This window comes from Ciconia boyciana, chromosome 27 (genome assembly GCF_034638445.1).
Source record: "Ciconia boyciana chromosome 27, ASM3463844v1, whole genome shotgun sequence".
In the NCBI taxonomy this organism is placed as follows: domain Eukaryota; kingdom Metazoa; phylum Chordata; class Aves; order Ciconiiformes; family Ciconiidae; genus Ciconia; species Ciconia boyciana.
The window spans coordinates 656,751-680,228 of NC_132960.1; the positions used below are offsets into that span (position 1 = coordinate 656,751).

General features: G+C 74.6%; 5 protein-coding genes across 8 annotated transcripts; 3 read left to right on the forward strand and 2 right to left on the reverse strand.

Moving 5' to 3' along the window:
• The first annotated feature begins 749 nt into the window (after positions 1-749).
• PMEL (premelanosome protein) lies at positions 750-5,053 on the forward strand. Its single transcript, XM_072847298.1, has 12 exons — positions 750-951; positions 1,849-1,977; positions 2,055-2,201; positions 2,275-2,415; positions 2,518-2,679; positions 2,763-3,149; positions 3,233-3,487; positions 3,591-4,070; positions 4,144-4,237; positions 4,327-4,529; positions 4,609-4,696; positions 4,832-5,053. Exons 1-12 carry the CDS (start codon positions 789-791, stop codon positions 4,989-4,991), a joined length of 2,409 nt encoding a protein of 802 aa, XP_072703399.1. The 5' UTR covers positions 750-788; the 3' UTR covers positions 4,992-5,053.
• Positions 5,054-5,236: 183 nt separating this feature from the next.
• On the reverse strand, positions 5,237-12,977 carry DGKA (diacylglycerol kinase alpha). The gene is given in 25 exon segments (XM_072847253.1): positions 5,237-5,633; positions 5,752-5,812; positions 5,897-6,017; positions 6,120-6,296; positions 6,299-6,308; positions 6,391-6,481; positions 6,563-6,627; positions 6,712-6,872; positions 6,954-7,043; positions 7,125-7,210; positions 7,312-7,386; positions 7,491-7,564; positions 7,655-7,744; positions 7,861-7,959; positions 8,027-8,146; positions 8,476-8,564; positions 9,687-9,804; positions 9,886-10,005; positions 10,114-10,188; positions 10,250-10,299; positions 10,395-10,475; positions 10,563-10,695; positions 10,788-10,864; positions 11,968-12,065; positions 12,842-12,977. Coding segments are annotated over 24 exon segments (2,232 nt in total). The 5' UTR covers positions 12,038-12,065; positions 12,842-12,977; the 3' UTR covers positions 5,237-5,534.
• Positions 12,978-13,965: 988 nt separating this feature from the next.
• On the forward strand, positions 13,966-16,051 carry PYM1 (PYM homolog 1, exon junction complex associated factor). 2 transcript variants are annotated; one of them, XR_012039784.1, is made up of 4 exons: positions 14,023-14,067; positions 14,478-14,571; positions 14,771-14,824; positions 15,178-15,318. XR_012039784.1 is itself a non-coding variant. In XM_072847276.1 (3 exons), the coding sequence occupies exons 1-3, from the start codon at positions 14,037-14,039 to the stop codon at positions 15,692-15,694; spliced, it is 642 nt and encodes a 213-aa protein (XP_072703377.1). In that variant the 5' UTR covers positions 13,966-14,036; the 3' UTR covers positions 15,695-16,051. The 2 variants fall into 2 exon arrangements, 1 of the variants encoding a protein (XP_072703377.1); XM_072847276.1 differs by lacking the exon at positions 14,771-14,824 and having other exon boundaries at positions 13,966-14,067; positions 15,178-16,051.
• A 21-nt stretch (positions 16,052-16,072) lies between these two features.
• On the reverse strand, positions 16,073-19,935 carry LOC140644429 (transmembrane protein 198-like). Of its 2 annotated transcripts, none has more exons than XM_072847263.1 (5): positions 19,830-19,935; positions 19,193-19,331; positions 18,359-18,934; positions 17,762-17,910; positions 16,073-17,140 (listed from the first exon to the last, which is right to left on the reverse strand). In XM_072847263.1, the coding sequence occupies exons 2-5, from the start codon at positions 19,311-19,313 to the stop codon at positions 17,063-17,065; spliced, it is 924 nt and encodes a 307-aa protein (XP_072703364.1). In that variant the 5' UTR covers positions 19,314-19,331; positions 19,830-19,935; the 3' UTR covers positions 16,073-17,062. The 2 variants fall into 2 exon arrangements, with proteins under 2 accessions (XP_072703364.1, XP_072703363.1); XM_072847262.1 differs by having other exon boundaries at positions 17,139-17,693.
• Positions 19,936-20,483: 548 nt separating this feature from the next.
• On the forward strand, positions 20,484-23,478 carry DNAJC14 (DnaJ heat shock protein family (Hsp40) member C14). 2 transcript variants are annotated; one of them, XM_072847254.1, is made up of 7 exons: positions 20,484-20,583; positions 20,853-22,127; positions 22,207-22,313; positions 22,413-22,532; positions 22,659-22,819; positions 22,954-23,056; positions 23,167-23,478. In XM_072847254.1, the coding sequence occupies exons 2-7, from the start codon at positions 20,907-20,909 to the stop codon at positions 23,393-23,395; spliced, it is 1,941 nt and encodes a 646-aa protein (XP_072703355.1). In that variant the 5' UTR covers positions 20,484-20,583; positions 20,853-20,906; the 3' UTR covers positions 23,396-23,478. The 2 variants fall into 2 exon arrangements, with proteins under 2 accessions (XP_072703355.1, XP_072703356.1); XM_072847255.1 differs by lacking the exon at positions 22,954-23,056.

A 23,478-nucleotide genomic window follows, 5' to 3' on the forward strand; every position in this document is an offset into this window, starting at 1 on the left:
GGAGGAACCGTCAGGGGCTCAGAATCAGCCCCACGGACTGGGGCGGGGGGCGGCATCACCGGGGGACACACCGGGCTTTCCGGGTGCCCAGGCGCCGTCCCGCACACGCAGTCCCACGGGCACGGTCCCGCACAAGCAGCCCCACGCACACAGCCCCACGGACGGGTGGGAGCCTCCCGGGTGGCGCTGGGGGCGGTTGGAACCCGGAACCTCCCCCCCCCCCAGCAGGAAAGATCGGGGTCCCCCTGCGTGTGCGGGACGGGGGTCCCCGTGTGTGTACAGGATCGGGGCCCCCCGTGTATGTGCAGCAGCGGGGTCCCCCCCGTGTCCGCGGGATCGGGTCCCCTTGCGTGTGCAGGGCGGGGGTCCCCGTCTGTGCGCGTGACTGGGGTCCCCCTGGGTATGTGCAGCATTGGGGTCCCCCCGTGTGCGTGGGATCGGGGTCCCCCTGCCTGTGCACCCCCCATTCTGCACAAGAGGGCGGCCCGGGCTCGGTGGGTGGCGGGTCCCCGACCCGTCTCCCGGCCGCATCCAGCATGTGGGACCCAATCCGTGTCCTCGGGGCCACCGGGCCGGTGCTGAGAGCGGGGGGCAGCACCCCCCATTCCCCTCCCCTCGCCGAGGGGTCTCTGCGTCCCCCAAGAAGGACCCACGAGTCCCCCACCCACCCGGGGCAGAGCCGGAGCGTGTGACCAGGGCCGACCGGAGGCCGCACACATGTGCACACACGTGTCCCCACGCAACTCAACTGGGGGGGGGGCCGGGTCCCCCCCTTTTGGGGTGGGACTATGCAAACGAGAGCCCCTTCATATCCCCCCGTCCCCGTCCCCTTCGTCTCTCTGCCCCGGCGGTGCCCGAGCACGGGGGGAGACGTGGACGGAGGGACCATGCGGGTGCACGGGGCGATCGTGGTGTTGGGGACCCTCCTGGCCTTGGCTACGGCTCAGCGTCGTAAGTGGGGTTGGGGGGGGGATGCGATTGATGTGGGGGGTCCTGGGTGGGTGGGTGGGGGGTCCAGGCAGCATCCAGAGCCCGACACAGGAGCAGTCGGGACGGTCCCCGAGCCCCCTCGTCGGCCGGGACCATCCCCACCACCCCGGGGACTATGAGGGCCATCGGTGGGAGCAGACCCCCCCCTCAAAGCCAAATCACACGGGGAGCAGGATTAGACCCCGCTAATCCCGTGGGTGGGGGCTGCTGGGAGGCGACGGGGGGCTCAGCTGCGGGGTCCCCGTCCCTCTGCATCCCGCAGAGGGACCTACAGCCCTCCGGGAGTGGGGCAGGAGCTGGGGGTCCCCATCCCTCTCTGCAAGGGGGGATATGGGGGATCAATAGCCCCTACGTGCGGGGGGTGGGAGGAGGGGGTCCCCATGCCTCTATGCGGATGCCGTAAATGGGGGGGGACCCCTTGCTGCCTGCAAATGGGGGGGACCCACATCTCCCTGTAAACAGGGGACCCCCATCCGTCTATGAGTGAGGGGACGCAGAGGGGACCCAGCAGCCCCCTGAGAGTGGGGGGGGTGGGGGGGGACACAGGGGAGACCTGGCAGCCGCTCACCCCGTCCTGCCCGGGGCTGCCGGCGCCGGCTCAGCTGAGAGTCACATGAAAAGGCTTTGGGCAGTGCTCAGCGCCATGTGATGGGCTTTGCCCCACGCGCGGCTTGGCCCGAGCCCGTCACGTGGCCCCCGGGGTCCCCAAGGGTCCCTGCAGTCGGGGGGACCCGGCTGGATGCCCCGTGGGGGTGGCAGCACGTCACCGCGGGCCTCCCCGGTGGGTCGGGGTGGTTGGTGGCCACCCCGCGCGGGTGCTCCGGGTGCCACACGCACCCTCTCGCCCTTCTGCCGCAGGAGCTGGTGGCCGGAGCCGTGGCCAGAGCCAGCCCTGGAGCGGGCGGCCGGTGCCATTCCGGAGCTGGGACTCGGGGCTGTACCGGCCGTGGCAGGAGGGGACGCCGCGGCAGCGGGACTGCTGGCGAGGTGGGTGCCGGGACGGGCGCCAGGGACCGCGCTGGCCCTCGGCACCCTCCCTGAGCCGCTGTCCCCGTGCCTGGCAGGTGGCGATGTCACCTTCGACATCAGCAACGACGCTCCCACCATGGCGGGCGCCAAGGCCACCTTCTCCATCACCCTCCGCTTCCCCAGCACTCAGGCGGTGCTGCCCGATGGCCGCGTCGTCTGGAGCCAGAACTGCACCGTCAACGGTCAGCGCCCACCCAGACCCCCCCAGCACCCGGCCCCCCGCCCCGCACCCCCCTCACCCTCTGCTCCCCGCAGGCACCCGTGTCACCCAGGGTGAGCTCGTCTTCCCGGAGCAGCTGGCTGAGGGCGCGGACGGCGTCTTCCCCGATGGGCAGCCGTTTCCCCCCACCGCCGGCGACAAGCGCGGAAAATTCGTCTACGTCTGGTGGACGTGGGGTGAGGCCGGCACCGACCCCCGCCGGGGCCCGGAGGGTCCCCGCGGTGGTGCCTGACCCTGGAGGGTCCCCGCGGTGGTGCCTGACCCCCCCCGTCCCGCAGGGCGGTACTGGCAGGTGGTGGACGGTGCCGCGTCCCGGCTGACGGTGAGCACGGCGGGGGTGCCCCTGGGCTCCTACACCATGGAGGTGGTCGTCTACCACTACCGCGGCAGCCAGAAGTTCATCCCCATCGGCCGCGCCAGCACCCAGTTCAGCATCACAGGTGGGTGCCGGGGCCGGGGAGGGGGCCGGGTGGGGAGCACGGTGGGGACAGCGAGCTGACGGAGCCCCGTGCCCCCCCTCCAGACCAGGTGCCCTTCACGGTGGACGTGGCGCAGATGCAGGACACGGCGGAGGGCGACGGGCGCTTCGTGCGTAACCGCGCCGTGGCCTTCACCGTGCGGCTGCACGACCCCAGCCGCTACCTGCGCGACGCCGACATCTCCTACTCCTGGGACTTCGGGGACCAGAGCGGGACCCTCATCTCCCGCAGTGCCACCGTCACCCACACCTACCTGGAGACCGGGTCCTTCGCTGCCCGCCTGGTGCTGCAGGCCGCCATTCCCCTCAGCCCCTGCGGCACCTCCGCGGCCCCTGTCGTGGACCCCACCACCAGGCCATCGCCCTCGGCGGACCCCACGGCTACGGAGCCCGCCGGCACCGTGCTGAGCAGCACCGGGGCACCCGGCACTGGTAAGGGAGCATGGAGCTGGCCTCCCTCCCGCGGGTGCCCGGGGGTCCCAGGGGTGCCCCCTCCACCCTCGCTCTGCCTGCAGGACCCGCAGCCTCCGGCTCGCTGGTGGAGCCCACGGGGGGATCAGCAGCCGTGCCCTCGGACCCCGCCGTCACCGAGCCCCCGCTCCTGGCGCTCAGCACCCCGGCAGATGCTGCCGGCGGAGCCACGGGTACCGACCCTGCTGCTGTCTCTGCCGCGGCATCCGTGGACCCGCTGCTCCCCACCTCAGTGGCCCCAGCTGGGGGCACGCTGGCCACCCTGGCCCCCGTGGCCGCAGAGGGAACGGTGGCTGCAGGTGGGTGCTTGCCCCGGGGCAGGGGGTGACGGGCCACATCTGGGGGTTCCCCGAGGGCTCGGTCCCCCGCGCCCTTCCCCAGCCTCTTCCCTGCCTCCTGCAGATGCGGCAACAGCCGGAGCCACAGCCGGAGCCGTAGCTGATGCCACAGCTGGAGCCACGGTGGGAGCCACGGCGGGAGCCACGGCGGGAGCCACAGCCGCAGCCACGGTGGGAGCCACAGCCGCAGCCACGGTGGGAACCACAGCTGGAGCCACGGCTGCATCTGCAGCTGGAGCCACAGCTGGAACCACGGTGGGAGCCACGGCTGGAGCCACAGTTGATGCCACAGCTGGAGATACAGCTGCATCCACGGCCGAACCCCTGGTTGAAGCCACAGCCGGAGCAACAGTGGGAGCAACCGTGGGAGCCACGGCCGTATCCCTTGCTGCTGCCACAGCCGGAGCCACAGCCGGAGCCACAGCCACCCCCGACAGCACCGCCGAGCCGCTGGTGCTGGTGAAGCGCCAGGCACCGGCCGCCGAGCCCACCGGCTGCGTCCTGTACCGCTACGGCACCTTCTCCACCCAGCTCGACATCGTCCGTGAGTGCCGGGCTGGGGGGGCCGGGGGGGGCCGGGGGGGCCGAGCCCGCTCCGACACCACGTCCCGTTGCAGAGGGGATCGAGAGCGTGGCCATCGTGCAGGTGGTGCCGGTGGTGCCGGAGGGCAGCGAGAGCAGCGTGGAGCTGACGGTGACGTGCGAGGGGAGGTGAGAGCAGCCGGGGCACCGGTGGGGACAGGGACAGGGATGGGGACCACGTGCTGGGGGGTCCGCGGTGGTCTGACCCCCGCCCGCAGTCTGCCCGAGGAGGTGTGCACCGTGGTGGCGGATGCCGAATGCCAGACGGCACAGATGCAGACGTGCTCGGCCGTGGCACCGGCCCCCGGCTGCCAGCTCATCCTGCGCCAGGACTTCAACCAGTCCGGCCTCTACTGCCTCAACGTCTCCCTGGCCAACGGCAACAGCCTGGCCGTAGCCAGCACCCGCGTCGCCGTCGGAGGTGGGAGCGGGGCCGGGGGGGGTGGCGATGGGTGGGGGTCCCACGGGACCGTGGGGTGCTGAGCTCCCTCTGCCCACAGGCGCTGCCCCGGCTGCCGGCAGGACCACGCTCTTCGTGGGGCTGGTGCTCATCGCCGCCACCCTGGGCACCGCTGTCTACACCTACAGGTCAGGCTGGGCGGGGGGACGCGGTGGCGTGGGGGGACGCCCCGTGGCACAGGGGGTCCACCACGACCTGGGGGCCACCGCCACGGCCCCGCCGGCACCGGCGCTAACCCTCTTTGCCGTGTCTCTGCCCCGCAGGCATGTGAAGTACAGCCCGCTGCTGGCCGCGGCCCCCCCGGCCCCCCGGCCCCGGGGCTGGCTGTCCCCCAGCTCTGCCCTCCGCCTCCTGCTGCGCCAGGCCTTTGGGGGGGCTCCCAGCGGCGAGAGCAGCCCCCTGCTCCGTGCCAACACTGTCTAGGGACCCCCACCCCCCCCGCCACCCCCCGCCTGGCCCGAGCCCCCAGGACACGGGGGGACGCAGCGGGGGGGGGGACGACGACGCGTGGCCCCGGCCTCGCCATCATTGACATTAAAGGCTCAGCTCAGCCGGTGCCTCCGCCTGGTTGTGTGTCTTGGGGGGGTTGGGGGTCCGGGGCACCCGCGTCCTGTTGGGGGGCTGGGGCCGAGCCCACCGCCCCCACGGCCGCACAGCCAGCGCCCGTCTCACCACGAGCTTTATTACTGCAAGAGGCACTTGAAACTGGGGGGGAGTAATAAATAGGGTGGAGGGGCCCGCCGGGGCAGGGGGCTGTGGCCACCGCGGCACGCACGGGCACACGGGGGGGCCTCGCGCAGCCCCCCACCGCCCTGGCACGGCACCCACGGGCTCCGAGCACCCCTGGGTGTGGGGGGCACAGCTGCCACCCGCCCCTGCTGGGGACACATGGAGGGGGGGGGGCTTGGTCCGTGTCCCCTGCCCGGGCGCAGGTCGGGGGGGCTCTGCCCCCCCGTCCTGGGCCCCTCAGGCCTCGGGGGGCCCCTTCTTGAGGCCGAAGAAGCTGGAGGAGCGGGGCGGCGCGGCCATGAGCATTGGTGTCTGGTTCTTGTGGGTGATCTTGATCTGCAAGAGAGAGGCCGGGGCTGGGGCGGGGGGCAACACCCTGGGGGGTCCCCAACGTGCTCGGCGAGGGCAGGGGCCGCCGGCACCCCGCAGTTTGGGGGGGTGGGGGTCCACGTACCGTGCAGGGCGGCTGCATCCAGGGCTCCCCGTCGATCTGCATGGGCAGGGGCTTCAGCGTCCTGCAAAAAAACCCCCCCCCCCCGGGGCTCAGTCGCTGCCACGGCCTGGGCTGCCCCCCCCGGCCCCCCGGCCCCCCCGCTCACCGCAGGGTGATCTCGGAGCAGGTTGCCAGCCGCTTGCCCGCGCTCTTCAGCCCGGTGTAGATCTGCCCCATCTCCAGCACCCCCTCCAGCCCCACCACCTCCAGCCGCCGGTCGCTCAGGTCTGGGGGGAGCAGGGGGGCAGAGGTGGGGGGTCAGGGCGGTGCGGGGCAGCCGCAGAGGGAGGGGAGGGGAGGGGAGGGAGGGGAGGGGGGTCCCCGCGCACCCTGCACGCAGGTCTTGAGGGTCTCGGCGTCGGTGATGGCCGGGGGCTGCCCGGTGCCCGCCGCCCTCCTCGCTTCCCCCAGCGCCCGCTTGGTCTCGCCCCAGAGGTTGGAGCCTCCGTGCATGCTGGGGATGTTCAGCACCGCCAGCCCCGCCAAGGCCCCGCTCAGGTCCAGGGGGTCCCGCAGCACTGGGGGGACGAGGGGGGACACGTCAGGGGGGGACAGGGCAGCCCCGGTCCCCCCCCCGCCCGGGGACGGGGGACCCCTCACCTCCACGCTCAAACACTCCTTGAGCTTCTTGCAGGTGGCGAAGATGGTCTCGGAGGTGGCGAATTCGAGGTACCACAGCTTGTTCTTCATCCTGGGGGGACGGGGGACGGTGTGGGGGGGGACGCGGGGGACGCGGGGGGACGCCACGGGGACGGCCCCGTCCCCCACCCACCTGCTGTTGAACTTCTCCGGGTACTTCTCCCGCATGACGTGGAAGCGGTGGGCGATGGAGGCGTCCTGGGGGGCAAGGGTGGGGGGTGAGGTCCTGGGGAGGGGGCGACGTGTGTGCGTGTCCCCCCGCCGCCCCCGCGCCCCACGCACCACCCCGATGGAGAAGTAGTTGTTGATGATCTCGTAGGGCACCGGGTCCCCCGCGGCCGCCGCGTCCTCGGGCAGCACCTGCAGCCGCCATCGGTCCATCGGCACCGGGCTGCTGCTCTCCACCTCCCGCAGGATCTTCACCAGGTCCTCCCCGGCGTAGCCTGCCACGGGGAGGGGGTCGTGGGGTGGGGGGTCGGGGGTGCGTGTGCCCCCCTCCGCCCCCCCCGTCCTGCCCCACTCACCTCCCCCCCAGCGCAGGCAGCGGGCCAGGTCGTTGCCCGTCCCCAGGGGCAGCACGGCCACGGGGGGCCGGCGGGGCAGGTTGGCTTTATCTGCAAGGAGAAGGGGGGGTCGGGGGGGTCAGGGGGGTCGGGGGGGAGCCGGCACCCCCCGAGGGGGTGGGCAGCACCCACCGATGGCATCCAGGATCCATCCCACGGTGCCGTCCCCGCCGCACACCAGGATCCGAAAATCTGGCACATCCCGGAAGAAATTGAGCCTGGGAGGGAGAACGGGGGGGGGTGGGGGTGGGGTGTCAGGGCAGGATTGGGCCCCCCCAAGGGCACCCCACTGCCCACCGCCCCCCACGGCCCCGCTCACCCGGGGGTGGGTCCTCCCTGCTGCAGGTTATAAACCTGCCGGGGGTTGAGCAGGTACTGGAACTTCCGCAGCACCCTGGGGGGAGGGGGGGGCTGGGGGGGGCTGGGGGGGCCGGGCGGCCGCCCCTCCCCGCAGGGCTGCCGGAATGAGCCCCCTCGGTACCCCCGGCCCCCCCTTACCTCTCCCCCTGCTTCCCTCCGCTCTTGGGGTTGACGAAGACGAGGAGCGGGTGGGTGTCGGGCACGGGGCTGACCTGTGGGGCGGGGGGTGAGGGCTGCGCCCCGGCCCCCGGGGACGGCGGGGGGACACGGGGGACGGGGGGGACACGGGGGGCACGGCTCACCCGCAGCGCCTGGCCCTCGGGGGTGGTGAAGACCTGCGGCGTCTCCTCCACCGGCGTCCCGCTGCCGTCCCTCTGGCTGTCCTGCCTCTCCTGCGGGCACCGGCAGCACCCCCGGCTCAGGGGGGCTATCGCGGGGGGGGGGAGGAAGCGTCCCCGCAGGGGGGGCCCAGCAGCACCCGGGGGAGCCCCCCCAGGACCCCACTCACCAGCAGGACGGGGGAGATGGCGGCGGGGGGGAGGACGTGGTCCCGCAGGACCCCGCAGTCACAGGCGGGGGGCACGAGGGGCAGGCACTCCTCGTGGATCTGGGGGCAGAGCGGGGTGAGGGCGGCCGGGGGGGCGGCGGGGGACCCCCCCACGGGGAGCACCCACCTTCAGGTGGCACCAGACGCAGTGCAGCCCCGTCAGGCTCTGGAAGCTCTTGATCTTCTTCTGGCACTTGCCGCACTTGCCACCCTCGCAGCCGCCCTTCACCCAGACGTGGGCCTGGACCTGGGCACGGCCCCCCCCCCCCAGCGTCACCCCCACGGCGGGGGGCTGGGGGGCTCGGACACTGGGTCCCCCCTCCGTGGGGTGGGGTGGGGTGGGGGGTGGGGAGGGTGGACGGACGGACGGACAAATGCGCAGACGGACGGACGGCTTGGCAGAGGAGCGGACGGACGGACGGAGGGACAAGCCGAGAGGCGGAGGGAGATGGCTGGGTGGGTGGACGGGCAGGTGGAGCAACAGGCAAGTGGAGGGACGGACAGGTGGACAGACGGACAGACAGGTGGATGGACAGATGGACAGGCGGACGGACAGGCGGACGGACGGCCACTCACGCCGGCCTCCTTGCGGGACTTGGCGTAGGTGCTGATGCAGCTGGGGGGGGCCCGGCGGGCGCAGCGCTCGTGGACCGTGAACTTGCAGACTGGGGGGGGCGTGGGCGTGACGGGATGGGTGGGGCAGGGGCGGGGCTCAGGCAAGGCCCCACCCCCCCGACTCCACCCCCACCCCCTCCCGGCCAATCGCACCACCACCACAGCCGGCCGGGCAGCCAATGGCAGCCCGGCCTCACAGCTCACTGGCTGGCTTTGAGGTGGGTGGAGCTTATGCGCTGACCACGCCCATGTGGGTGGGGCAGGGCGGAGCTTCTGCACAGCTGGCGGGGGCGGAGCCTCCTGCAACAGCTGGATCGGGAGCATCCCGGTCCCGGTCCCACCAGCGCATCCCTGTCCCCACCCTGTCCCTGTCCCATCCCCGTCCTTGTCCCCACCCTGTCCCCACCCCGTCCTGGTCTGACCACCACCCCTGTCCCCACCACATCCCTGCCCCATCCCGTCCCCTCCCGTCCCCATCCCATTGCCACCCCCGTCCCCAACCCGTCCCCATCCCAATCCCATGGCCACCCCAGTCCCCCTCCTGTCCCCCTCCCGTCCCCTCCCACCCCTGTCCCCATCCCATTGCCACCCCTGTCCCCAACCCGTCCCCATCCCAATCCCATGGCCACCCCAGTCCCCCTCCCGTCCCCCTCCTGTCCCCTCCCACCCCCGTCCCCATCCCATTGCCACCCCTGTCCCCAACCCATCCCCATCCCAATCCCATTGCCACCCCCATCCCCAACCCGTCCCCATCCTGTCCCCTGGCCACCCCTGTCCCCATCCCATTGCCACCCCTGTCCCCAACCCATCCCCATCCCAATCCCATTGCCACCCCAGTCCCCCTCCCGTCCCCTCCTGTCCCCTCCCACCCCGTCCCCATCCCATTGCCACCCCCGTCCCCAACCTGTCCCCATCCCAATCCCACGGCCACCCCCATCCCCATCCCGTCCCCTCCCACCCCAGTCCCCCTCCCGTCCCCGTCCCCATCCCATTGCCACCCCCGTCCCCAACCCGTCCCCATCCCAATCCCATTGCCACCCCGTCCCCCTCCTGTCCCCTCCCACCCCGTCCCCATCCCATTGCCACCCCCGTCCCCAACCCGTCCCCATCCCCATCCCATGGCCACCCCCGGCCCCCTCCCGTCGCCACCCCCGGTCCCCGGCCCCGCTCACAGGTGCAGCACAGCCCCTGCTTGCGCAGCCCCACCAGCAGCGTCTCGCACACGTTGCAGTACGCGGGGCGGTTGAAGTGCTTCAGGCGCCACATGTGCTGCCCGTCGTCCTTCATGTGCTGGGGGGACGGGGACGGCGTCAGGGGGGCCCGGCCAGGCGGGGGGGGACGGGCCCGGCGCAGCGGCACCCCGGCACTCACCACCTCCAGGCCCAGCAGCACCAGCAGCGGGATGTTGGTGACCCCCCCGCGGAGCCACTCGGCCAGCGACACCGTCCCGCTGCCGTCGTAGTCGATCTCCCGCATCATCTCCTGCAGGATCTGGGGGGGGACGTGGGGCTCAGGGCGGGGGGACGCGGGGCTCGGGGGGGTGGGGGGGGGCGTGGGTGTGCAGCCCCCCCGCCATCCCGGTGTCCCAGCTCCGCTCACCGGCTTCAGCTCGGTGACGTCCCAGTCCAGGTACTGGGCCACCCGCATCATCTGGGTGATGATCCGATCCACCTCCTGCGGGGAGAGCGTCAGCGCGGGGGGGGCCCGGCCGCAGCCCCCCCTCCCCGCTGCTCACCGAGCTGTCCAGGAGCCCGTTCCCGTCCTTGTCGTACAGCTTGAAGGTGACTGTGGGGGGACAGTGGGGTGAGGTAACCCCAAGCCCCGGCTTCTTGGCAGGTCCCTGGGGACCCCCGAGCCCCCCCCCGAGCCCCCCCACTCACACTCCAGCTTGTCCTCGGGGCGTCCCCCCTCCAGCAGCGAGAAGTAGCAGGAGACGTCGTTAATGCAGACGAGGTCGCTGCCTGCGGGGAGAGACCCCGATGAGATGAGACCCCCGGGGCGCCCCGGCCCCCCCCAGCCCGCCCCCCCTCCCCCGGCTCCCCCCTCACCTGCCCGGCTGCCCGGCGGTGCCGCAGCCCCGCTCTGGAAGGAGGCGAAGAGATTGCGGCAGAGCGGCTCCGGGATGTCGTCCGCCTCCAGGTAACTCCTCAGGAACCGCGTGAACCCCTCGAAGTCGACGCACTGGGGGGGCAGAGTCGGGATGGGGGAGCCCGGGTGCAGCCCCCTGAATCGGGGCCGTCGCCGGGGCCTCCCGGGGGGTGCCGGGGCCTCACCTCTCCCTGGCGGTGCCGTGACAGGGCCCCGCCGCTGTAGAAATCCCGCAGCACGTCCTGCACCTTCCTGCCGCTGTCTGGGGACAGAGGGGCCGGCGAGGCCGCTGCAGCGCGCGCACACGCGTGTGCCCCCTGTCCCGGCACGCCGGTGAGGCTGCCGCGTCAGGCGCACCCACGCGCGTGAAGCTGCTGCGGAACCTGCGCCCGCGTGCGAAGCTGCCCCGGTGCACGCGCACGCGTGCGAGGCCACCCCCGTGCGCGCGGAGCCCCCCCCACACGTGCACACAGGAGTGTGAGGCTGCACGCACACGCGTGCGAAGCCACGCCCACGCATGCACGGACATGTGAAGCCACCCTCGTATATACACGTGTGCAGAGCCTCCCCCACCCACGCACACAGGCGTGTGAAGCCACTCCCACACGCACACACGCGTGTGAAGCCAACCCCATGCATGCACACAAGTGTGTGGGGCCACCTCATGCACGCACACGCATGCAGAGCCTGCCCCACGCGTGCACACAGGCGTGTGAAGCCACCCCATGCATGCAGACGTGTGTGAAACCACCCCCATGCATGCACACACGTGTGAAGCCGCCCCCACACATGCACACACGTGTGAAGCCGCCCCCATGCATGTACACGCATGCAGAGCCACCCCCATGCATGCACACGTGTGTGAAGCCACCGCCATGCACGCACACAGGCACGTGGGGACACCTCATGCACACACACGCATGCAGAGCCACACCCATGCATGCACAGACATGTGAAGCCACCCCCACGCACGGACACACATGCAGAGCCACCCCCACGCATGCACACGCGTGTGAAGCCACCCCCATGCATGCACACAGGCACGTGGGGACACCTCATGCACGCACACACATGCAGAGCCACCCCCACGCATGCACACAGGCGTGTGAAGCCACTCCCAAGCATGCACACGCGTGTGAAGCCACCCCCATGCACGCACACAGGCATGTGAAACCACCCCCACGCATGCACACACGTGTGAAGCCGCCCCCACACATGCACACGCGTGCAGAGCCACCCCCACGCATGCACACGCGTGCGAAGCCACCCCCAAAGCTGCAAGCAGGCGTGTGAGACCCCTCCCATGCAGGCACACGCGTGTGCGGCCGCACATGGGGTCCCCCCGTGTTTTTCCCCCCCACTCACAGTCCAGGTACTTCTGCAGCTGGGCAAACTCCTGGGGGCTGAGGGTGGCCCAGTCCTGGCTCTCCTCCATGGCTGTGACACGGGGGACACCCACGGCTCTGCGGCGGGCGACGGGAAAGGGGGTGCCTTGGGGGCGTCCGCCCCAACGCCCCCCCTTTCCCGTCGCCCGCCGCAGATCAGGCCGCACACGCCAGCGTCACGCGTGTGCGGCCCCGCCGTGGTGCGTGGAGCGGGGGGGGGGGGGGCTGAGCTTTGAACCCCAGACGGGGAGCGGCACCCATGGGTGACAGGGACACGCCGGGGTGCCACTGTGACACCTCCCCCGGCTGGGTGATGCTCCCCCCCCCCCCCCGTGTGAGCCAGATGTGGGGTGACAGTGGCTGCGGGGCTGTCCCCGTCCCCCTGGGCACCCCGCGGCACCCACGGGTGGCACCCACGGGTGGGACCCCGCGCCGCTGGCCCCGCTCGGGGAACGCCCGCAGGGCTGCTCCGGGGGGGGGGGAGGGGAGACGCTCCCACCCTCGTGGGGCTCCCACGGGGCTGAGTCACGTCGGGACCGGGACCCGCCCCGCCCCGAGCACGGGGGGGGGGACACGACCGGGAGCGGGAGCGGGAGCGGGACCCCCCCCTCATCCTCTCCCCGGACCGGGGGACACGAGGACCCCCCGGGAGCGGCACCGGCCGCCCCGTCCCTGCGCTCGGGCATCCCCGGTGCCTCTTCCTTCTCCTTCCCGTCCCGCCCCCCCCCGCCCCGGTACAGCCCGGTGCAGCCCGGTACAGCCCGGTACGAGCCGTCCCGCTCCATCCCATCCCGCCGGAGCCCCCCCCCCCCCGTCGCATCCCCCCGCCCCCGGTGCCGCTGCCCGGCTCGTACCTGCCGGGTCCCGCGGCGGCTGCTCCCGGCCCGGCCCCGTGACATCACGGCCCGGCGGGGCGGGGGCGGCACCGGCCGCACGTGCCGCCGGGGAGAGGCGGGGGGGGGACACGGGGACCGGGGGGGGGACACGGACACGGACCCCGACGGCGGCGCGGCGGCACCGGGCGCGCTGCCCGCAGCCCTGCCCGCCCGGGGGGTCCCGTGCACGCCCACCCCCTCTTGCCCACGCAGCCCCCGGGCCGGGGGCCAGACCGGGGGGGGCCCCCCCCCCCCCCGCTTGGAAATCCCCCGTGGCGGCCGCGTGGGCGGGAGGCGGTTGCCGCCGCGCCAGCTACCGAGGCGAACGAAGCCTCCCCCCCCCCGCGCCCCGCTCCGTGGGGCCGGGTGCCACATCCGCCGCGGGTGGGTGGAGGCGTGGGGCCCCCAACCCCCCCCCGGGGCTGCCCCGGCCCCTCCCGGGCGCTGAGCGTGGGGTCCCCCCGTGTCCCCCCCCCTCCCCCCCCGTGTCCCCGGCGCTGGGGCGCGGCGGGGCCTGACACCGAAACCGGCCGTGAGAGCGGGCGGGGGGCGCGGGGGGACCCCGCAATGTGGCGGGGGACACACACACACACGACCCTCGAGCGGCCCCGGCCCCGCCGCGGGAGCCGAGCCCGGCCCGGGGGGGGTCCCCATCCCGGGGGGGCCCGGGGGCCGCGCTCCCCGCCCCGCGCTGCGCCGCTTCCTCCGCCCCGGCGGCATCTCGGGGTGCGATCGGGGACGGCGGTGGCGGTTTGGGGGTTCCCGTCCCGCAGGCGCTCCCGGGTGGAGCGCGGGGGGGGGTGGGGGGTGGGGCGGACAGGTCCCCGCTGGCCCCAGCCGAGGGCGGCCCCGCCGGGGAGGGGGGGCGCGGCCGTGTCCCCGAGGGACGGGGTCGGGGACGCTGCGGCCGCCACGGCGAGGGGCCCCGACCCCGGGCAGGGCCGGGCCTCGCGCCCCCGGCCCGGGGTCGCCATGGCAACCCCGTGCCTCCGGGGGCGGGCTCCCCCGGGGCATGCCGGGAGTGTGTGTCCCCCACACACACACACGGGGCGCTGCCTCTTTAAATACAAAATGGCCGCCCGCCCCGCCTCGCCCCTCTGCAGCCACGCCCGGCCGCTGCCGCCGCCACTTCCGGGGCGGGGCCGGGAGGCCGGAAGTGTGTCGCGCTCGCAAGATGGCGACTCCCTATGTGACTGACGAGACCGGTGAGTGCGGCCCGGCCCGGCGCCGTGGGGCGGGCGGCTCCCGTGGGGCTGGGCCCGGCCCCCGTGGGGCTGGTGTCCGCCCCGGATCCATAGGGCGGGGCCCAGCCCGGGTCCGCGTGGGGCTGCGCCCCCCGGTGCCCGTGGGGCCGGCTCTCTTCCCGGTGCCCGTGGGGCCTCTCCCCTGCCCCGTCTCCGTGGGGCAGGGCCCGTCCCCTGCCCCCTGCGGGGGGGCTCCCCTCTCCCTGTGGGGCTGGGCCCGCCTCGTCCCCCCGCCCCGGTGTCTGCGGTGTCCCGCCGTCCCCACCCCAGTCCCGGGCCGGGGAGGGGGGGCCGTGTGGGGTGTCCCGGGCCCCCCGTGGGGGGCGTGGGGTGTCCCGGGGCCGCCAGCCGACGGCGCCTTGGCCTCGCAGGGAAGTACATCGCCTCCACGCAGCGTCCCGACGGCACCTGGCGGAAGCAGCGGCGGGTGAAGGAGGGATACGTGCCCCAGGAGGAGGTGCCGGTGTAAGTGGGGCCGGCGGCCGGGGGGAAGGGGGTGTCCCCTGGGCCGGGGCGGGGGGGAGGCCCTCCCGGCTCCCCCTCCAGAGCCGGGGTCTGCCGCGCGCGAGAGGGGAGCGGAGCCGCCGCAGCGTCCCGTCCCGTCCCCGCGACTCCCGGGGCTGCGCGTGCCGGGTTGCGTCTTGAGGTCTCAGTCTCTTTCCAGGTGCCCGAGCAATTCCGACCCCCTCACCCTTACCCCATAAGCCGTATCCTGCCGGTACGTATCCACTCCCGCCCCCGTCCTCCGCGGGGCGGCCGCGCGGGTCCGGGCTGTCCCGCGGACGTGAGGAGGACCCCGAGCGGAGACGTCTGCCGGGGCGCGGAGCTCGGCAGCGGTGGGTGACCCGCTCCGAGGGCGGCTGCTCGCCCGCTGCGTGGTGGAGGGGGCAGAGCCTGCAGGTCCCCCCGGCCGCGGGGGAGAGCCGGCCCCGGGGGCTGCTCCGCGTCGGAGGTTTTGCCGGAGGCACCGAGCGTTCCTGGGGTTCGGTGATGGGGTTTTTGGCACCGCGCCGGGGCCCTGCGGAGGGACGGCGGGGGAGAGGCGCCTTCACGGGCTCTCGTTCTGTGCAGGTACGAGAATAAATATGTGAAGTTTTTCAAAAGCAAACCCGAGCTGCCCCCGGGGCTGAGCCTGGAGGCCGCCGCGCAGCCCGGCAAGCAGCCCGGCAAGGCGGAGAGCGGCGAGACGGGACTGTCCAAGGCGGCGAAAAGGAACTTGAAACGCAAGGAGAAGAGGAAGCAGCAGCAGGAGAAGGGGGAGCGGGAGACGGACGAACTGATCCAGGCGCTGGAGAAGGCCTCTCTGTCGGGGGGCGGCGGCGGCGGGGACGAGGGGCCGCCGGGGGACAGTCGGGCGGCCGCGCCGCAGCCGGCCTGCGGCACCAGGGCCCCCGCCGAGGGGGAAGCCCCCGCCTCGGAGAAGAGCAAGAAGATCAAGAACCTGAAGAAGAAGCTGCGGCAGGTGGAGGAGCTGCAGCAGCGGCTCGACTCGGGGGAGATAAAGCAGCCGACGAAAGAGCAGCTGGAGAAGCTGGGGCGGAGGAAAGCCTTGGAGGAGGAACTGCGGGACCTGGAGCTGGACTTGTAAGGGGCGGGCGGGGGGATTCGGGGGGCGCGGGGACTCGGGGGGGGGCGCGGGCGGCGTCCCCAGCGTGCAGGCTGCCCGGACCGAGTGCCCGGCCCCCCCGGCCCCGGGGATTCGGTTTGGGCGGGTGCTGTCGGTTTTTTTTTTTCCAGAACAGTTGTTCCCAGCTATCGGTGTTAGAAACCCGGCGACTCTCAAATACCTCTCTCCTTTTTTTTAATTTTATTTGGGGGGGGAGGGGGGGGGCCGGGCAGAGCCGTGCTGCGTCCAGGGCGGGGCAGCGGCCCCCCCGCCCGATCTTCCCCGGCCCCTTGTGTTCTGTGTTGCGGCCTCCCTCTTCCTTTATTTTTAAAGATCATGCAATAATAAAATTGCAGTAGTGACCCGGCGCCGGGAGCTCGGTTCTGCCTTTCCCTGCGTGGGGGGGGGTCGTGGTGACGGCAGAGCCCGGCGCTGCCCTGCTGCCCGCCCCAGCAGCCGCTGAGCCCCCGGGCCCACGGGTGGGGGGTCCCCACCGTCCCCCCCCCAGACGGAGCCGCTGGCCGGGCGACTTTGGCGCGGCCGAGATGGCCGAGGCCACGAGGTGCGGGCACCCGGTGGCCCAAGTGTCAGGGCGTCCCGAGCCCCCCACCCCCGGCCGGTGGCTCCCCCCGGGGGTGCCGATGGGGGGTGTCCCTCCCCAGGGCTTTCCGGCGGCCTCGGGGCCGCCGGGTGCCTGGACGCGGCCGCGCTGCGGCGTGGACGATCCCCTCAACCCGAGGACGCAGGAGCGCATGCGGGGGGGCCGGGGGTCAGGGCAGGGGGGGGCCGGGGGGTGCTGGTGCCCACGGAGCTGCCGGAGGAGGGCAGGGCGCACCCGGCTGGGGCCGAGCACCGGACGGAGGGGACGCCCCAGGGCGTCGCGGTGGCCCCGAGATCGGCCACGTCCTGGGGCTGGGCACCCCCTGACCCCCGCCCTCACGGCATCAGACACAGGGAGGCTCGTCCCGGCGGGGACCCCGGCACCGCCACGTCCCCTCCCCCCCACAGGCTAGCGACCCCCCCGGTGTCACCCTCCCCGGCCCCCACCGTGACCGCCACGGCCCCCGGCGCCCTGTGCCGGCAGGACCCCCCTCTTCCGAGGCGGGGATCTGGGGGGTCCCCACCACCGCCCGCGCCCCCCTCGCCTCTGGCCGCAGGTGACGAGGTCTGGCGGAACCGGGGGGGCTCACGCTGGGCCCCCCGTGACGCGCTTTAATGCGGCAGCCCCGGTACAAGCCCTGCACGGGCGGGGGCCGCCGTGGTCCTTCGGGGGCTCGGGACAGGTCTGGGGGCGGGGGGGGCCCGGTGCGGGGGCCAGACACCCCCCTCCCCCCCCCCCCCGCGGTGGGGTTAAGGCTTTCGGGACCCCCGCAGTGGAGGGGGGAGCTGGGCCGGGCCCACGGTGCGTGTGCAGAGTTTGGGTAGGTCCTACAAAAATAAAAGTGGGGCTTTATTTTTCAGGGGGTCTCCTCCGGGGCTGGGGGCTGGGCAGGAGCTGGGGCGCGGGGGCGGGGCTGCCCCCAGGCTCTCCCCTCCATGGGGCTGGCGAGGGGCGGGGGCTGCAGCAGGCATGGGGGCACGTTATGGGGCAGGCTGCAGGGGAGCAGGTTATGGGGATGGCGGCTGTGGGGCAGGTTATGGGGCTGGCGGCTGTGGGGCAGGCAGCAGCTGGGGGGGCACTGGGTTTGCCCCACCACCAGGGGACCCCCAGCCCCCACAGGCCCTGAAGCCCCCCCCCCCCTAGGCCACCCCCCCGGGGGGCGGGGCACAAGGCATCTAATTTGCCTATTTAAAGGGGCAGGCACGGGGGTGGGGGCCGGGGGCCCCCAAGGCACATCGGTGGGGCGCGGGCGCTCAGGGGCGGCGGCGGGGCGGGGGGCGGCGAGGGGCGCGGTGGAGCCGCAGTCGGCATCGGGGCGGCGGCGGGGCCCGGCACGGCACCGCTCTCCAGCTGCCGATCCCGCAGGCTCCGGATGTAGCTCTGGGGGGACACGGGGGTCAGCGCGGCCCCGCGGCCGCGGGCACGGCCCCGCCGGGGCGCGGACTCACCGGGGCCAGCACGTCGCCCGCGTAGCGCTTGACGGGGGGCGGCTTGCGGCGGTAGGTGCCCTCGGGGGGGGCCAGGCTCTGCCGGCGCTTGGCCTCCTTCTGCCGGATGCGCAGCAGCTGCAGCCGCTTCTGCCGCCGGCTGAGGACGACTGCGGGGAGCGGGGGGCTGAGCCCTGCCCCGCGTCCCCATCCCCGGTGACACCTCCGTCCCTATCGCCTTCAGCGTCCCCCCCGCCGTCGCCACGGCCATCTCCACCCCCGTCCCCGCGGCCGTTCCCGTCGCCATCCCCATCGCCATCTTCTCCATCCCTGCCCTGTTGCTGTCCCATCCCCGTCTCCTTCCCCGCCCCGTCCCCGTTCCCATCCTCATCCCCACCGCCCTCATCCCCACCGCCATCCCCACGCCCCCCGCCATCGCCATCCTCATCCCCGTCCCCATCTCTTTCCCCGTCCCATCCTTGCCGTCGTCCCTGTCCCCATCCCCATCCCCATCCCATCCCCGCCCTCGCCCCCACCATCCCACGTCCTTCGCGCTCACCCACGCGCCGGGACGCCCTCCCCACCGCCCCCCTGGGTGCTCCCGCCGCACCCGCTCACCGTCGGTGTGGGAGAAGCCGTCAGCCGTCAGCTTCCACTGGAGCAGGACGGCGAGGAGGCTGAGCGCCGGCCAGGCACCCAGCACCACCCAGCTGTGCCAGCACAGCGGCCCTGCTGGCGCCAGCCGCAGCCGGTCGTAGACGTAGAGCACCAGCGCCAGCGCCTCCACGAAGTAGTCGGCGCAGACGACGACGACGGCGGCGCCGAAGACGGCGGTGGAGAGGACGGTCAACGCCTTCGGCCACTGCAGCGCCAGGAGGGCGCAGAGCAGCGCCAGCCCCAGCAGGCTGCCCGCCGGCACCCAGGGGCTCGGCGGCGGCAGCACCGGTGCCGCCGCCACCAGCGCGGCCGTGGCCAGCAGTAGCCCCAGCAGCAGCCCGGTGGTGAAGAGCCCGACGCTGCGCAGCAGCATGGTGACCAGCCCGCAGAGCAGCCCGATGCCCAGGGCGATGCCCGCGCTGGCCTCCAGGCTCAGCTGCGTCTCCAGCACCCGCTCCTTGTAGCACAGGAGGAAGATGACGATGGAGCCGAAGAGCAGCCCCGAGAGGAACATGACGGCCTTGAAGCAGCGGTACCCTGGCGCGGGCGCGGGGCTGTCACCAGGAGCTGCCCCGGCTGTGCCCCCACGGATGTGCCCCACGGCGTCCCCTGTGCCATCCCTTCCGGCCGTGCCCCGGCCCCTCGCCGTGCCCCCCACAGTGTCCCTCTCCTTGTCCCCACCGTGTCCCTGCCGTGCCCCCCAGCTCTGCCCCCCGTCAATGCCCCTGGCCATGTTCCCTGGCCGTGCCCCCCACCCGCGCCCCCCACCGTGCCCCTCACCGTGCCGGCACTCACCGAAGCAGCCGCAGACGACGCCGAAGAGGGCACCGAGGGCGCAGAGGGCGGCGGGGCCGGGCTCGTAGGGGGGCCGGGGCTCCAGGGCGCAGGGGTGCCCGGTGGGGGCGCCGGGCTCCATCGCCCGGGGGCTGGGGGGCTGGGGGCGGGGGGTGCTGAGCCCCCGCCGAGCCCCCCGGCACGCAGCCCCCCCCCCCGGGGCTCTGCGGGCGGTGGGTGAGCACCCCCCTCCCCACACCCACATCGGGCAGCGGCGGCAGGGGGTGGGGGGCACATCTGGGGGGAACTGGGCTGGGGGGACTGGAAAGTGGGGGGAGCTGCCGGGGTGGGGAGGGCGGGAGGTGCTGGGGGCACTGGGAGGGGGAACCGGGAGCTACTGGGGAGAGTGAGCTGGGGCCACTGGAGGGGGAACGGGGAGCTACTGGGGACAGCGAGCGGGGGCACTGGGAGCTACTGGGGACAGCGAGCGGGGGCACTGGAGCTGCTGAGGGGACGGGGCGGGGGGCGGCGCTGCCCGGGGCTGCCGCACTGGGAGCACCGGGAGCGCGGGGAGCGCGGGGGCCGGGACCGGGGCCGGAGGGGGCCGGGCGCGGGGTCCGCTCGGGCCCCGCCGCCGCCGCCCCGTCCCGGGACTCACCCGCTCGCTGCCGGTCCCGCGGTCGCGGTGGGGCCGGGCCCGGCCACGGAGCCGAGACTCCGCCGGGAGCGGGGCCGGGGCCGGGGGCGGTGCGGGGCGGGACCGGGAGCGGGGCCGGGGCCGGCGTGGGGCGGGGAGCGGCCGCCGGGGGGTCCCGCGCGGGGCCGGGGCCGGGGCCGGGGCCGCGGGGGCGGGCGGGGACGCGGCGCGGGGCGAGGGCTGCGGCGGCGGGTGGGCCGCGGGACCGGGTCCCGGCGTGGGGCGGGGGCGCGATCGGGGGGGGGCTGCGGGGCGGGAGCCCTCCCGTGGGGCCGGCGGCGGACCCGCGTGGGGCCGGGACGCGCTGCGGGGCGGGCACCGCGGCCCCACGGCTGCCGTCCCGTGGGGCAGGGCCGCTCGTGTGGGGCCGGCAGGGGCGCGGCGTGGGGCGGGGTCCCGCGTGGGTGTCGCCGCGGTCCCCCCGCCCCCCCCGGCCGGGACGGAGCCGCCTCGTGCGCGGGCACGTGACGGGGTCAGCGCAGGACGCGCGGGTCCCGGCCGGGGCGGCCGAGGGGTTCGCGGCGAGGGGGCGCTGCCCCTTTAAGGGGCGGGGCGCAGCAATGACGCCTGCCCCCGCGTCAGGCCCCGCCCCCGGAAGTGGGAGGTGGCGGCGGCGGCGGGCGGGCGGAAGGCGGAAGTGAGGCGGGTGAGGGACCCGGGGGGGGGCGGGAGGCGGCGGCGGTCCCCCGCCGGCACCGGCACCGGCACCGGCGCGGTGAGTCCCCGGCGCCCCCCCCCCCCGGCCCCCCGGGGTTCGTGTCCCCCCCCCCCCCCCCCCCCGGGCTCCCCGCCGGCCCCGCGGAGGGCGGGAGGGGCCGCACCGGGACCCCGAGCGCCGGGCGGAGCCGCGCCGCTGGGGTGAAACCCCCCGCAATCGGCTTCAGAGCCTCCCGGGGGGGCCGGCGTCCCCCGGGCACCCGGAGCTGGGCCGGGGGCGTCCCCGGGGCCGGGCGGGGGCCGCGCTGACCCCGCTCTCGTTCGCAGGCCCGGCGCCATGGCCGTCACCTAGGCCCGGCCGGGGCCAGCGGGGCCGCCGGGATGGAGCAGCTCCGGCGGCGGGAAGCGGCTGCGGCCGAAGGAGGCGACGGCCCCGGCTGGAGCCGGGACCCCCCCGGCGATGGCGGGGGCCCCGCGGCGGACAGCGCTGCCTGGAACGGGAGCTGCGGCCGGCAGCCGGCCACCGGCCCGGAGGACGACGACGACCAGGAGCTGCCCTTCCCGAGCCCCGGCTGCTCCTGCCGCTGCCGGGGGGAGCCGGCCGCCCCCCCGAGCCCCGCGGCCGCGCGGCGGGACGGATCCTGCAGCCTGACCTGTCGCAACCGGGCCGCCGCCGCCGCCCCGGCGCTGCCGCCGCCCCGCGGGCAGGAGGAGGGCGAGGAGGACGGGACCGGCGAGGACGGCGCGGGGAAGGGGGGCCGGAGGGCGCGGAGGCGTCAGAGGCATCGCTCGGCCCCCAAGGAGAAGGAGGAGGGCGGCCGGCGCGAGGCCGGCGCGGGCAAGCGGCCCCGGCCGGCACGGAAGAGGAGCCGCGGCGACGGGACCGGGCTGCCGGGGCCGGCGGAGGAGCCGGCTGGCTGCCGGGGGCTGCTGGCCCAGGCGCTGGCCCAGGCGCGCAGGCTGGGTGCGGAGGCCGGCGGGTGGCTGCTCTGCTCCTGCTGCCGCCTCGGCGCCCGCGACCTGGGCTCGGTGCAGGCCGGCGTGCGGAGCTGGGGCCGGCGGGTGGGCCGGCGGGCCCGGAGCGGCTCCCTGAGGGCGGCCCGGTGGCTGCGGGCCGGGGCAGGGCTCTTCCTTCGCCTGCTCTGGGTGCTCTGCGTGCTGCTCCTCCTCCTCCTCACGCTGCTCCTGGGCAGCTTGCGGCTCTGCTGGCGTCTGGGCGCTGCCGCGCTGGCCGCCGGCGTGGATCGGCTGGGCGGGAGCCGGCGGGCGGCCCGGCTCCTCGCGCTCCTGGACGCGGCCGTGCTGCGCAGGACGTGGGGGCTCCTCGGGGAGAGCCGGACGTGCCGCTACCTCTGGGACTGGCTGCAGGGGCGGCGAGCTCCCCCCTGGGCGCCCGGGGGGGGTCGGACAGGCGAGCCGGGGGATGTGGCGGCCGGCCCCGACGGCGGGGCTCCCACCGCCGGCTCCGGGGAGGAGGTGAGCCGCTTGCTGGCCATGGCGGAGGTGCCCGAGGAGGAGCTGAACCCCTTCCAGGTGCTGGGCGTGGAGGCGACGGCATCGGACGCTGAGCTGAAGAAGGCCTATCGCCGGCTGGCGGTGCTGGTGCGTGCGGGGGGCTCTGGGCGGTCGGTGGGCGTCCCACGCCCCGCGACGCCGCGCTGAGGTCTCCCGCTCCTCCCAGGTCCACCCGGACAAGAACGAGCACCCGAGGGCGGAGGCGGCGTTCAAGGTGCTGCGGGCGGCCTGGGACATCGTCAGCAGCCCGGAGAGGAGGAAGGAGTACGAGATGTGAGTGGGCGTGCGAGGGGACGGGGAGGGTTTGGGGGCACCGGGGCCGGCCCCCCCCACGCAGGGTCTGACCCCGGTTTCCCCCCCCCCGCCCCGCAGCAAGCGGATGGCGGAGAGCGAGCTGACGAGGTCCATGAGCGAGTTCCTGAGCCGGCTGCAGGACGACCTGAAGGAGGCCATGAACACCATGATGTGCAGCAAGTGCCAGGGGAAGCACAAGTAGGTCCCGAGGCCGCGCTGGCAGCGTGCGGGGGGGGTCCAAAGCGGGGAGGGGGCGGTGGGAGGAGGGGGAGCAGAGCCAGTGCCGCTCCCGCGGGGGGTCGGAAACGCCTGCCCTCGCCGCAGGAGGTTCGAGATGGACCGGGACCCCCTCAGCGCCCGCTACTGCGCCGAGTGCGGCGGGCTGCACCCCGCCGAGGAGGGCGACTTCTGGGCCGAGTCCAGCCTGCTGGGGCTGAAGATCACCTACTTCGCCATGATGGACGGGAAGATCTACGACATCACGGGTGGGTGCCGCCTCCCGGAGCCCCCGGACCGAGCGGGTGCTGCCGGCTGTCACCCCCTCACTGGGGCGGCGTGACCGGCGGCCGTCACCCCCTCACTGGGGCGGCGTGACCGGCGGCCGCGTGTCTCTCGGCAGAGTGGGCCGGCTGCCAGCGCGTGGGGATCTCCCCGGACACCCACCGCGTCCCCTACCACATCTCCTTTGGCTCGAGGAGCTCTGGGCCGGGCGGGCGGCAGAGGTCGGTCCCGGTGGGGGAGCGGTGACGGGAAAGGGGCCTGATCCCCGTCCCGGGGAGGGGGGGGCTCCGAGCTCAGCCGGGCCCCCCCGAACACCCGCTTTCCCCCGCAGGAGCGCCTCCAAGGGCAGCCCCGCATCGGCTGCCGACCTGCAGGACTTCTTCACCCGCGTCTTTCAGGGGAGCTCGGGACCGATGCCGGGGGGGCCCTTCCCGCCGCCCCCCGCACCCCCCGGGGCAGCAGCCTCCCCCGGGGTGCCCCCGAGGGCCGAGGGCGCTGCCCCCAGGGGTGACGCGAAGCACAAGAGGCGGAAGAAGGTGCGTCGGCCGTTCCAGCGCTGAGCGGCACCGCGGGGCCGGGCAGACGGTGCTCTGCCGGGCATGAAAAGGGCTCTTTCCAATAAAAAAAATCTATTTTTCTTTTT